The sequence below is a fragment of the Cyprinodon variegatus genome, unplaced genomic scaffold (genome assembly GCF_000732505.1).
Source record: "Cyprinodon variegatus isolate N-32 unplaced genomic scaffold, C_variegatus-1.0 Scaffold25, whole genome shotgun sequence".
In the NCBI taxonomy this organism is placed as follows: Eukaryota; Metazoa; Chordata; class Actinopteri; order Cyprinodontiformes; family Cyprinodontidae; genus Cyprinodon; species Cyprinodon variegatus.
In genome coordinates this window covers 543,255-557,833 of record NW_015150478.1, presented here as the reverse complement: position 1 = coordinate 557,833, position 14,579 = coordinate 543,255, and the positions used below count along the sequence as shown (strand labels likewise).

At 39.5% G+C, this 14,579-nt stretch overlaps 1 protein-coding gene across 1 annotated transcript; it reads right to left on the bottom strand.

Annotated features, from left to right (window-relative positions):
* Positions 1-6,630: 6,630 nt before the first annotated feature.
* bmp2 (bone morphogenetic protein 2) lies at positions 6,631-14,579 on the bottom strand. Its single transcript, XM_015395109.1, has 3 exons — positions 14,401-14,579; positions 13,229-13,596; positions 6,631-10,448 (listed from the first exon to the last, which is right to left on the bottom strand). Exons 2-3 carry the CDS (start codon positions 13,581-13,583, stop codon positions 9,562-9,564), a joined length of 1,242 nt encoding a protein of 413 aa, XP_015250595.1. The 5' UTR covers positions 13,584-13,596; positions 14,401-14,579; the 3' UTR covers positions 6,631-9,561.

The following is a 14,579-nucleotide window of genomic DNA, read 5'->3' as shown; positions in this document are numbered from 1 at the left end:
ACAGATAGACACAGGTAAAAAATATACAGTGAATAAATTGATGAATGGATGGTTAAAACATGTCACTTTGCTTATAGTCCAATAGTTACAACTTATAACTTAGAAGTATAAGCATTGCATATATTGTGATATAGTTGTAATATTTTAATTGTAATATATTTTATTTAATTCTAGTTTATTTACACTATTTAAATTTGTGTATCTGAGAAGTAGTTTAAAGTTGGAAGTTTCCTGAAGGTTTTTCCCTTTGTACTTTTGGAACTTACTTTAAGGTTTATTTTCTGTTAAACTACTTTAATGGACTGTAGTGCAGATTATAGCGGAGAGCAGATAAAATGTATTGGATGAAATCAAAAAAGTGTGCTGTTTGGACCTTCCAGCTAATACCATCGTTGTCATTGCTGGTTGAACATAGAAAGGCATGTACACATTTAAAATACAGACTAGTAAAGACCAGCTGGTGCTGCTAGCTGCTTGCGCCGCTCTGGCTGCACAAACACATCTCTACTTTGATCCCCATTTGCTTACATTTACATTTGCTTACTTTTTAACTTCTTATCTCCTAGCCGAAGTGACAGAAAGTTGTACAAAAGGAAAATTTCCAATTCTCTAGCTGGGCTACTTTTTAAACATTTGTAAGTGTTTTTGATCACATTGCAGTGAAGGAAGAGTTCACATCAACGCAAAATACCTCTCTTCACCACACGGGAATTCAACAAGCTTCTACAAAGGATGGCTGTCTCGGTAATGAAGATCGACCAACTGGAGTTGAATGTCAAAGTAAATGCTTGTTATGGAAATAATTAAACTCTACCAGCCTTACTGGTGTCTGAAAACCCCGAGATAACCCCACAAGTGGTTTTAAAGAGCAAGTTGTCGGCACAACATCTAACCAACAGAACTGAGAAAAATGCTGCTTCAAATGACAATAACCATACTGGTAGCCCCTGCTGGGAAATACTTGGAGCAAACCCAAAGAACAAACAATCCAACCCAGATCTGAAAAGACGCCTGACACAGCAAATATAACTGAACCAGGTTTGGTACTAGCCGGTTTAATAATTTTATCTGATGCTCTGCTTTGTGTTTAATACAGAATACCAGGACAGTGATTTAATCTTGTGCAAATGTACCTTTATTCTGCATTGAACATAATAATGCTGGTCAGGGTGGTAAGCTTGTAGTCATAGGCACTCTCAGCCGCATCCACTCCAATATTGACAAATATCAGATAACAAAATAAAATAAAAAATTACTTGCACAGAAATCTGGATGACAAGCTTTAAGAATGAAGGTATATAATGCTGAACCAAATTAACTCGTCAGCAATCCGTGCTTTTTTCAGCAACCAAAACACCCTAGATGTAAAAATGTAATAAAATGTAAAAAATAATTGGATAAGTGCAGATTGCTAGGTAAACCCAACTTGCTTTAGAGGCATCCACTCAAAAACTGACAAATATCAGGTGCAGCTGATGGAGTAAATGTGCCAGCATTAGTCAGGAGGTGCCCACAAGCCAACACACCACACAACGAAATAGCATTAATAACCATGGAAAATGGAACGACACTATTTATCCTCTTATTGGAATCCCACATTTAGATGACAAACCTGGACAAGAATTCAGAGAAACATGTCTTCTACTGTTGGGATTCCTCTAAAAACCGGTTATAAGATGACCTTGAAAAGAACGGCCTGTTTCCAGACAACAAAAAAAGGTATGGCGATATCCAGCTCTTTACTAAACAGCTTCATAACAAACCAATTACTACTAAGCCAATGACATTAATAGTAACGGATGATTCTAGGAATAAAAACACATAGATAGGGAATGTTGGCTGTACCACAATTTCTGGAATCTCAGAGGATCACAAAGATCACAGAATTAAATCCAACCTTGAAGAGCTTAGTCATTCACATTAGAGCACTGAATGATATGGCTAAGAGGAAGTTTGAAATATTAAAGGAAGATGTGAAAAGTCTGCTTAACACAGCGGAACAGATACATTTTAAAGTTTTCATAAGAGGTCCTGGTCTGCCACCTTCAGCAGGGGATGCATTCTTTAGCAGTTTCCTACCTGAATAAATGGATCAAACAAGCTTGCTTTGCAAGATCAATTGGCTTTTTGATAACTTTAATATCTTCTGGGAAAAGAGAAACCTCCTCAGTAGAGATGGATTCCACCTGAATAAATCATGTGCAAAACTTTTGGTTTCCAACATTTTCAATTCCCTGAACTAAGTACATGAAGTGAATAAAAACCTGATAAATATTCTCTCTGATGATAAACTTCTCTCTGCTGATGCCATGGAACGGTAGGGCTTGGAATACAAGTTCTTGAAATGGGATATCAACTGAATTAACAAACAATAAAATCAGTCCATGAGGTGATGGGGAAATATAGATCACATTCATCATTGCTTTGGAGTAAAGTGACCACTCCTCAAACCCCAACAACCCCCACAAGCCCTCCACAGCACCATCTGCTGTATCCATCCCAACACTACAGCTGAATCTGAAATCAACCGCAGTGAAGAGACTGCCCTGATTAAGGTCTTCAGTGACATCAGTATCAATTCAGACTGTGGAAGAACCACTGTGCTGCTATTATTGGACTTTAGTGCAGTGTTTGATACTGTTGATCACTCAATTTTATTAGTGCTTCTGGAAAACTGGGTCGGCCTTTCTGGTACAGTACTGGACTGGTTTAAATTCTACCTGAAGGACAAGGACTTTTATGTGTCAGTAGGGAACTTTTAATCAGAGACCAGAAAAATCACATGCAGGGTTCCTTGTGGCTCCATTCTGGGGCTCCTGTTATTCAACATCTACATGCTACCATTAGCCCAGATTATAGCAAACAACCGGATCAGTTAGCAACTATGCAGACGACAGACATCTTTACATCAGAATGATACGAGGTGACTATGAACCCATCAGAATAATGGCTAGAGGCTTAGAACAGTTCAATATGTGGATGCACCATAATTTTATCCAAATGAAAAACAAAACTGAGGTAATAATGTTTGGGCCAAAGGAAGATAGATCCAGAGTTGGCTCTGGTTTCAGCTACTACAGCTAGAAACCACTGATTAAGACCAAAATCTTGTCATGTCATGATGGACTCAGACCTGAACCTTCAGAGGCATATAAAGGCAGTTACCAAGTCAGCCTTTTATCACCTGAAGAACATTTCCGGGGTTAAATGACTAATATCCAAGCAGGATCTAAAAAACTAACTCATTCACCCATTTTTAGTAGAATTGATTACTGCAACACTGTCTTCATAGGTTTGTCTAAAAAGTCTGTCAGACAACTGCAGCTGATCCAAAACGCTGCAGCACATTTTCTCACTAGAACTAACAAAGTTGAGCACATGAGCCTGGTTTTGAAGTCCTTCCACTGGCTACCTGTAGACTTTGAAATATTTCGGTAAGTCCAGAAATCACTGAATAGATCAGCCCCTCAATACATCACAGTTGTGTTGTGAGTGTTTCAACCTAACCCTAGACCACTCAGGTCTTCTAGTTCCAGCCTACTCTACACCAAGAACTAGAGCAAAACATGGAGAAGCAGCATATTGTTCATTTACTCTGCTTTTATTTTTCTTTTGTTATTGTGTAATTCATGTAAATCACTTTGAATTGGCCATGTACTGACTTGTGCTATATAAATAAACCCTGCCTTACCTTGCTATTACTATTCTTAATAACATTATGTAGCATGCTGAGGACTCAATCATATAAGGAAATCACAAAGAGCAGAAAAGGGAGAGAGAGAGCTTGTTTCCCCCCTGAAATACCTCTCTTTGCCCCCCAACCAAGAAAATAAAATAGATAAATAAAAAAGGGGTGTTCTTGCATTCTGCTCCTCCCCGAGACAAATATCCTGTAAAACACCTGAATCAGTTTTAATTAATTCCTTATTACCAGACCTCTACAGAACTTGATAAAGTCTGAAGAGGTAATTTAGCCATCTAATTCAAGTGTGGAGATCCAGGCATGAATCTAAAATTTGCATGGAAGTAACCCCTGCTGTATAGCTTTTAAGAACTTTTGTTTCTTAAGTCCAGGTAATAAAAGGTATTTCTTATGTAAGCCTTGTTATACTGATTTTAATGTAACTTGGATTTTAATTTTAGTCTACTATTCTTCAATCTAACATGACATTTACATTTACAGCTCCGCTTTCATTGGCAGCTTTGAATGCAAACACTGTTTTGATGTTGTAAGTGTGGTGATGCATGAGATTTACAATCTCTGAGATTGACATTTATTTATAAGGCCTGCTGGGGGATGTCATGCTGCTCCCTTTGACTGATCTCTTCACTTCCTCTTACAAAGATGGAGGCTTCTTGTGTGACCACAAAAACTCTTTCAAGCACGATGCGTAGGAGACGCCCTACGGCAAGGTTCCAGCAACTGTCGCGTGTACCCTTTAGTCCAAACCTAACTGTAACCATGAGAGGCAAAAACACAACATTGATCTAGGGTCAATGTCTTGAGGCAAATCCATCCTCAAGCCTGTTTGTCCACATGTTGGCCATATGGAAATTGTTCTATATAGTCTGTGGAGTGAGTCCTTAAAGTCAAAAGATTACAAATGAAACGATACAAAACGCTTTGGTCTAAGTATCTTAAATTCCTTTAAAGTCACTTCCCTCTGCAAAATTATTTCTTATAACTGAATAAACCATAGCATATTTGTTTACAATGTCTAATTACTTATATTCATAATGTTCAAGTTATCCATTTTTGCACAAATCTTAGAGATAAGGTTTAGTTCCCACATGCTCGTAGAAACACAAAAAAAAAAAGAAAAAAAGAAAAGAAAAGCCACAATTGTATGAAAGCAAAAGCAATATCAACCATGCAGTCATTCTGGAAAAGCAATTTCCAACTTTGCTTTGCTCCAGAAACTGTGGACGCCCGCTTGTTTGATGTGTTCAGAGCTGCTGCACAGATGCCACAGCCTTAGCTATGCCGGACGTCATCTTATTGGCTGTTCTTGGAATACAGAAACACCATGTACACCACCTCTAAAATTAGTGTGTTCTGCACATAAAGAAGAAAAGATCCAAACATAGAAAAGACTCTAAAGTGGCAGCTTTCTCTATATTTCTCCTAATTTTCATCTTCTGCGTTGGCATAGAGCCCACTGAGATCTCTCAAGCCCTCTGCCTCATCAAAGTCTGTCCACAGCACAGTCACATATTTTCCAATTCTGAGCCAGCCAGAAATCTGGAAATCTGATTTTATAACCCTTAAGATCCAGATTGTTTGTTAGTGCCAACAGTTTTAGCGAAGTTTTCAGCACATCAAACAAAAAGAAAAGCCCTGCTATGCTTGTGGGCCCCAGCTCCTAGTGTTATGTACATCAGTTGTGTGGCTGCCGTGTTGTGTGTTTGTATGTAAACAAAGACAGTGAAGGACACCTTTAAATGATTTGCCAGATGTCCACAGAGAAGGAAGGAAAAAAAATTGGTTTTCTAAAAGTGCTTTCGTCCACGTCTGTGCAGCAGGTGTAGAGAACCTTGCTAAATACACAAACTAACTGCTGTGTTTTTCTATCAATCATGAATCATCTTTTCTGGTGAAATAGTGCTAAAGTAAGACTTGTTCCAAAGTGGGATAAAATAAATGGATTGTACAAAACAAACACATTCCCCGTTCCATCCAGTGGCTGACCACACTTGAAGCCACTAGACCATGATGACGTGATGAGCCTGGAAGTCAGTCAGAATGGGCGGAGATAATTGGTCCTTATTACTTTGACCCCTGACCCTTACCCCCTCCTTAGTGAAAAGTTTAGAAGTGGTCCCACAGGAGGTGTTTGATACTAACAGGACTCTAAAACGGAAAAACCCTGTAGGTGGTGAAACAGTGGTCGGCTTTTAGTACAACTGGAACCCAGTTCAGCAGGGATGGGGTGCAGAAGCGGAGTTTTGGGAGTGCTGCCCATGTGTCGCCCACTCTGGGAGCAGTATTTCCACCCAACCCAATGAAAGCTTTATGGACTTGAACTATAAAGCCACTAAATCTAACACTTTTTTTTAACTCCAAAAATTCCCCCACATCCCACTCTTGACATTACTGCTGGAATTTGTGGCAGGAACTGTTGTGGAGTTTAGATTTTCAGTGTTGATTTTTCGCTAAGTGTGCCAGCAAAGTGACTTCCTCCTAAAGTCCATTAAAAAAGGGCTGCTACCGGGGGATGTATGTGTAGCTCATGTGTAGTGTTGTGGTATGGTGGGATCTACAAAGAAAAAATTGACACCAGATGGTACTAAGAGGGGATGAAGATGGAGGAAAAAAACAAAAACAAGTGCAAAAAGCTGTAGCTGAGACGTGGAAGGGTTCTTTTTTTTTTGTTAAGACGATAACTTTATGCTGTTACATTGTTAGATGAAGTGCCTTGCAAAAGTATTCACACTATTAAACTTTTTCACATTTTCTCCTGTTACAGCTGTCAGTTTTAATGGATTATTTCAGGACTTAAAAGGGTAAATAAAAACGCATATCAAAAGCGAATGGAAAGGATGTATGCTTTTCACCATTTTAATTAAAAAAATATAACTCTGAAAGATAACATACATGTTCATTTAGTTTTATTTAGTCTAAAACACGTAAAAAATATAGTGAAACCAAATTCCTCGAGAAATGATTTATTTATTAATCTATTCCATTCATGTGTGATTCAATCTCTAAATTACAGCTGTAGCCGAGTTTTTTAAAGGAACATAAATGGACTAAGAGGCCCATGTGCACATCAAATCTAAAGGGGTTGGGTTAAACAATATCCTAAAACTTTAATAATATTCATTACCAGGACATTGCTGTTTACCTAAACCGTCAAGCTAGACCAGGAAAGCATTAATCAGAGAAGCTGCTTGAAGGCCACTGTTAACGACGGATGAGCTGCAGGGATCCACGCCTCAGGAGGGAGAACTTGTTGAAAGTTTGTTGCAAACATTAATAAAATTAAAACTATGAAAGAAAGCCGACAGGAAACCCAAGTTGTTATATTCAGTGTGGGGAACACAAGAAAATATAATGAATGTGGTCCTTTAGTCAGATGAGAATTTTTGCCCCACATGTAATATGGTATATGCAACAGAATGACACTGCAAATCACCCAAAAGACAAAACCTGCTTAATAAAACGTGGTGGTGGCAGCAATATGGTGGCAGGCAGTCTTGTCTTCAGCTGGGTTAGAAAATATGGTCTGAACCGATGAGGAGATAGGTAAAACTGAATGCAGGAAGATGCTATAAGATCAACTTTCTGAACTGTGTATGGGCAGAGGTTCATCTTTCACAAGGAAAACCGCCCTAAAGATGAAGCCTGTTGTAGTCTAAGGGTAGGTTTGAATGGTTTAATTTAAGCCCAGCTCAAATTTAGTTCTAACTAGACTTGAAATCTAATTTTGTGTGCTCTCCTTTCAGTATGACTGAACTTGATATTGAGAAAATACTGTATTTCAATGTTTTCATTCCCATACCTGTCTAAGAGATGTTTTGATTAGAACATGGTTCTTCAAAATAATGGCTTAGGAGCTGTGAATGTTAACACAGAGCACGCCTTTTAAATCTTTAGTTGTATAACAATTTGAAAATCATCTATCATTTTCCTATGGCTTTATGGCCATGCATTATTTTGTGTCTCTCTCTCTCAACAAATCCAGGTAAAATCCATTAAGGTCTGTGAATTTAACGAAACAGAAATTCAATAGGCATTTCTTATTTGGGGAAACATGAGCTGATATAAACTTTGCAACTTTAACTGCTGTTTTAGAGTCTTTATTGTTCCTAGGTGAAGCATCAGAGCTGCTTTCTAATGTTTTAATTTGTCTCTCACAAAAGTAACAAGCGTATCTTTGTTTGATGCACATTTGTTTTTTAAGAGAAAAAGCCCACCAGGAAATCCTTGAATAGATGATTGAAAAAACAACCACGCTGGTTTTCCATGCAAGCATATATGCATGTGTCTGAGATTGAAAACCAACATTCCATGGTCCCAACGTGCACTCACATTAAAACATTCTATTTAAAGTATTTTGAGCTGCGCTGTGATCCCTCAAAACCCTTTCTAATGCAAACACAGCAGCGAGAGCACTCATTCTTAACCCCGCAAGACTCTTTTGAGTTTCTCTTTTGTCTCTTATTATCTGATCTGATGTTATGATAAAACAAGGTGATCTCCTCTGTGATGTTTGGAGTGGGTTTGGACCAGTTCTCTTTCATTTAGATTGTATATCCCTTTTTTGTGTGTATCCAATATTTTAAGAGAAAGTTAGGATTCTGCTTTATATTGTAAGATACTTCATGGGTTTCCTGCTCTTTCAGTGAAACATATGCTTCAGCTGTGTCGCTTGTGAAGTAATACTATATTTCTCTTAAAGCTTGATGAATAAATAAATAAAAAAAAACTCAGAATTTAAACATGCTAAAGGAAGAAAGACAGAGATTTTGGTGTTATTTGTCTGATTATCTGCTGCATACATATTCATGGACGAATTAATATTCCAATGTTTTCTTTTAACTATTTGTTGTTGTAGAGATGTTTATTTTTACCTGAACAAAAAAAAAAAAAAAAGAAACCAAGGGGTGCCTAATATCATTTTTTCATGATCGTAGTCAGGTGTAGATATCTGTTTATTCTAGTAAATTAAATTCATTGTAAAGTTTATTTCTTGGTACAGATTAGTTGGTGTCCCCAGCTACCAAAGTGTGCAGCTTTTCAGTGTCAGTTCTTGTTGTAAATAAACCCATCCAAGCTTGCACAGAAGCGCTGCAGTTCCACTCTTTCTCCTCTGATAATATTGGTTTGGGGAAGAATAAACATGAGAGCTCGCTCTTGGAAGATTGTTCCCAGGAATCTTTGCAGTGACATGTAATGTATGAAAACACACTTGGCTGTTTTTCTAATCCTCCCTTGGGAGTCTATTACATTTGTGGGCATGAAAATTGTTGTGTGACCCGGCTCTACATTGCAGCTTGTTACACCAGTGATCTTTGCTTTCGGTTTCCAATTACATTTACCCAAATATTTCATTGCTTTAGTTGCAATTAGTGCAGTGTTATATTCTTTGTAGTCAGCACTTAAACCCATCTTTACACCAACCACACGTCTTCACGCTCTTTCCAGGCCCCCTCCCAGATACAGCTGGTGCTGATCTTAGAAAACTGGACTAATTGTATGTTTTTATGATAAATACACATTATTTATTTACAAATAGAGTGGTTATAATAGTAATAAATACAATATAAACATCTCAGCATTATACTTCATGTGGTATTGCACCCATTTCATTACGTACAACAGAAATGCTTTTTTAGAACCAGTTAAGGAATATTCCTTTGATTAAAACTTTCCCAACTTTATGTAGACATAAATATATTTATATATAAACTTTAAGGACTTGCACTCAATATCTCTATTTTCTGTTTCTTTCATATAAATAAATGTCTTCATTGAGAAACTGGGTGTCCATAGTAAAGTTTATTCACTTTGTCTTTCTCTGGTGTCCACTTTCACTTTAAGTTCACCCAATCCATTTTTCATCGACAGCCACAGCCCTCCACCACCATATCCTGGTAATTTTTCAGAATCACCTTCTCATATTCGTCCAGGTAAAGCAGCGAAATGGCACTGAGTTCTGTGGGCACACAACAGGCTCTGGGGATGCTTGGGTTGACGGAGTTGACAAGAGTCTGCACAATGGCATGATTTGTTGCATTAAGGTGGTCAGGTAATGGAAAGGGGCATTCCCCCTGGCAGTAATAGGCATGGTAGCCAGCAGGTGCCACTATCCACTCGTTCCATTGCACGTCGCTAAAGTCTACATACAGGGTATGCCTTTTGCAGCTCGCCTTGTGCGGATGCTTCCTGCGCTGTTTCCGGAGTGCTTGCCTTTTTTGCCGTGTATGGAGTACTGAATCCCCATGGCCGTCATGACCGTACGTTACCAGCAAGGGTCGGGCCTGTGGCCATGAGTCCTGGTCCTGATGGAGGGACCGGCTCACCCTGACATGCTTGTTTCGTCTCTGGGAATGCTCTGAGTCCATCTCCTCATGCTCTGGGTGAAGCACCTCCACCATAAAGCCATGGTTGGGGCCTTGCCCTGATGTCCATTGAGAAACAGCAGGACTCACATCAAAACTCTCCCAGCGACTCAAAGAGTCCTGAACCAGCCGGGTATCCAGCAGACGGACCAGAGGTTCTGTGCTGTTAGAGCCTACTGGAACTCCGAAGATTTCATAAATGTTGATACGATGGAGGCCTCCAGCTAGAGCGCTGCTGTTCGGGGGTGCAGCTCCAATGACCTGATCCCTGTAAATGCGGAGCTCTGCAGAAGTTATCAGCTCTTCTTTAGGGATTGAAGTGAGGTTGAAGTAGAATTGCTGGGTTGTTTTGCCTTTCAGGCTGGCCAGGGCTTCCATTGATTCTAGAGAAAACAACATAGACAGCCACAGTGTAAGATGATGCAACCAAAAGATTGATTGAACAAGTTAACACGCATAGTTAAAGAAGGACTGGCATGGAAACAGTTGCTTTGTTAATGTTCCAAATATGAACCGATTAGCATCTTATCTTTTTATCAGTACATTCAGCAGAACTGCCTAGTGACTGAACAGGGTGGGTGGAGGCCACTGTCAAGAAGGTAAAACATATTGTTTTTTCAATTTTAATCACAGGCAAATGATAATTGCGATGTAAAACAATCATTAGGGTGAGGCTCTTGAAATCATCAGGTTAAATGTCAAAGAATAAATGCAGTGCGCTCTCATCTTCTGATAAGATCAGAGGGATTAGTAAGCCTGCATTCATACTGCTTATTTGCACAAACAGTTGACATCTGTTTAAAATTTCCTTCTGTCAAACCATTAACTATAATCAAATCTGTTTAAAGCTCATATTCTGAAATAAATATAAAAAGTATTAAAGAAATGCCAAGGGGGACGACATAATCGCAATAATACTGCCAGTTCCTTGCAAATTTACTCTAGGACATTACTAGATAATTATTTTTGCTCTGGAGATAAACAAATTCTTCATAATTCTTTTTTTTATAATTTATATCTCTACTCTTACTATGCTGGGGCATATAAAGGTGACACACGTGTTGAATTTAATCGGTATTCCCTTCCATAGAATTTGGTAAATGATAGAAGTGTCAGTAAAAGCTACAATTTTCTTTTTGGCAGCCCTGCTTTGAACTCTTACTTTATGAAGATCACAGAAGATGTATAGGCCATCATTTTAATCTGTTTGGTGTGGCAAAGTAAACTAAAACCTTAAAACTATTAGCTTTTCAAAGGAGGCATTTAGGAAATTCCACCATCTCATCCTAAACCTCCCTCCAGAGGCACAAAGACCTCAATTAGACTCATCACTTCTTATTTGATGTGGGAAAGCCCCCTGTGTCTCATTCCCTCTCTTTGGTCCCGAACCTGCTCTTCCTTTCCTTTATCAGCACCCCAAATCCCATTTTCTCTCTGTTCTCTTAGCCTCCAAATCCTCTTTCCTTGCTGTCTACTCCTTTGTCACTGTTTTTTTTCTGTTTTGTTCTGCAACAGTGTTTTTCAATCTCTCTAAGACTGCTTTGTGAACATGCTCAGGCTTGTCAGAAACGTTTGAACCACAGAAATGAGTGCATCGGCATTCCTAATTTCTTTTTGAGCTTTATGCCAAAATAAGAGATAAAGGCTAATGTCAGGTCATTCATCTAAAATCTGTAACTAGCCGCCGCCTCCCTTGTAAAAAGTGGAAATGCCTCTATTCACTGATAGCATTAGACCTGATTATTCAAGAGAAATCAAAAACAAATGACAGATATGATGTGTTCAGATATGAGATTCAGATTGCTTGGTTGTGTTGCATTAATCTCTGTTCACACATATTTACCCTACAAAACGCTCAGTACAATGTCACTGACTTATTTCAAGAACTCTAAGAACCATGCAGCTCAATAAGCACAGGCTAAAGAGCCACTGGGAGCATGTTTAAATACAGTCTAAACACATTTGTAATGGCCAGTGGTGTCAAGGTGTGTTTGCTGAGAGCAGATGTTTCCACAAGCCGGCTGGGAGCAGTCACTCAGCCCTGCAGCTCAGGCCAGGGTTGTTTGTAGTGTGTCAGTTTAGCCACTTGGTGTCATTGCACTAGGGCTTTGGAGAGCACCCAAGCAACCACTCAACCACCCCTCTGACTCACCCCTGATGGAAACTTCTCCAGTCAAACACAGGACTCTGTATGAGGACTCTATGTAGGGCCCCAATGGACTTAGTAACATGTATGCTGTAAAAACAGCTACTTGAATCATAGGAAGTGGAATAGTGGCTACAAAGCTGCAATAAGCTTTAGTTGAAATTAAATATATTAAATATACAATATGTGATGACATAAAATAATGTCTATGTTCTAAAGTAGGCTAATCTGGATGTGTTGAAATAATCAACTTTAGTGAATATGTGTAGTCTATGTCCTATTCTATAATTTTCATCTATTTTAATCTGGAGCTAAACTGAAAAACTCACTCCAACAAACCACCACGTGTCCTGTAGACTGTGAGAGCAGCTATGGTGATACAGGAACGTGCGTAATTGCGCACATCGTGGAGAGAGAGGGACAGAGGGATGATTTGGAAAGAAAGGGGAAGGAACCCCTCCTTCCCACAGTTACAAACAAATCATTTCAGTCTTTTTAAAAAATGAGTCAGTCTGACATGACTGTGCCCCAGCTCGTGCTACTATAATGCCTGTTTTTTTTTTGTTTTTTTTTTTTAAGTTACAGGGTTCTGTCTATTACCTGCGCTAAAGGCACACCGCCCTTTATCCCGCTCCCGCAGTGCGTGTCTGGAAAAACTGTTTTCACAGCCCACGCAAACACCATCAATTATTAAGAAACAAATTACCCCAGGGATAGCGCTGGCCCTTGATGTTTCTGAAGCCTGTGACAGCTGCTAGAGGCGTGTTTGCTTTACTGTTGCATCACTGCATAAAAGAGAGTTAGTTCAATTGTGCGTGAGATTCTTGTTTGTGAATCGAGTCGCTTTAAATTTTTTTTTAGAGTTACAAATAATAGATGCGAGCTGCGCGTAAATGACTAAACCTCTATAAAACAGCGCAGGCTGTGAAGCTCAGCTTGACGCACTGAGTCATGTTTAAATATGGGTTAGGGCTGTCTGAGAGAGCTGACAGGTGGAGGTATGTCAGTAATACGTACCTTCATGGTGAAAGCTTCTAATTGTGTTGGCCTTGCTGGCGGCCCTCTCTGCGTGCTTCCCCATACTCTTGGTCCGTTTAGTGCTGTGGTCTCCGTTCGCAGAGTGCATGTGGTAAAGGTCCACCATGTACTGGGGCACCACGGCGTTTTTGCTGGGGGTCGGTCTGCGGCCCAAGCCGAACATTTTGAGAAGCCGAAGCTCAAACTCGTTGAGGAAGCTCTCCGACCGCTCCGGGCTCTGCTTCCCAGATTCGCTGAACTTCCTTCGGCCAACCTCCGGGATGAGTCCCGCAGCACCTTCCAGCAGCACCTGAGCGAGCAGCAGTACCATGAGAGAGCGGACCACGGCGACCATGATCAGTCAGTCCCTGTGGGAAAACAGTTGGTTTCTGTCAGTGCGCTTCCAAGGAACTATTGACATGCAGGTAGTCATATTAGGGGGCCTCCCAAACACTTTGTAATCCCCCCCCCTCCATACAGCTGGGATAGGAAACACCTCTTCACTTTGAAGTTTAACAGGCAAACTCACAATACTGGCCCCCTGACAGAAGTCTGGCCATTACTCGGAGCTCATTCATAAAATTATACAGGCGTAAAAATGAATAAGAGGTGGATCAAAAAAGAAAAGAAAAGAAAAAAATCAAAGTAATTTACAGAGGAAGACTGCAGACATAAGAGATAAGAAACTAGGTTTGAGGGATATAAAAAGAAAAAAGAAACGTGCGGAACTAAAGATCACAAGCAGTATCAGAGAGAAGAAAAGAGATTACAATTTGCACAGCAGCAGCAGCATTACAGTCAGACGGTTCTGTTTGCAAAGGCTTTGACGGTCATGTAATCATAATGGATAGAGTCACTTAAAGAGGCTTGCAGGTGTTGGAGCTGACGTGCGTGCCAGAGCCAGATGTAACCCAGCAAAACACATCAAAACCTAAAGCGGGGTCATTTTCACATATTTGTCCATTAATTTTCACTTTACTTTTCATTATCATTAGATAAAACTTTTTTTTTACATTTACGCACACAAACTTTAGTCATTTTTTGAAAGAAGGGAGCAAACTACACATTGTAAAGGTAACTTTTTTGGTCAAAGACATATTTTATCACTACTTGATGTTTGTTTGTTTTTTTTTTTCTGGATAGTTTAACAAATTCAACAATTAACTCTTTACCTGGCGAGAAAGCGCTGTGTCCGGTCGTCGTTCCACCTTTAAACTGTGATAAATTCCACATTAATTCGTGTTTAATCCACTCTGCTTCTCCTTGGGGGACCAAAGACAGCCCATGTCGTTCTCCGATTGCCTTTCGCTCATATTCTCGCCAGCTGCGAGTTGACTTATTTCTTGGTCAG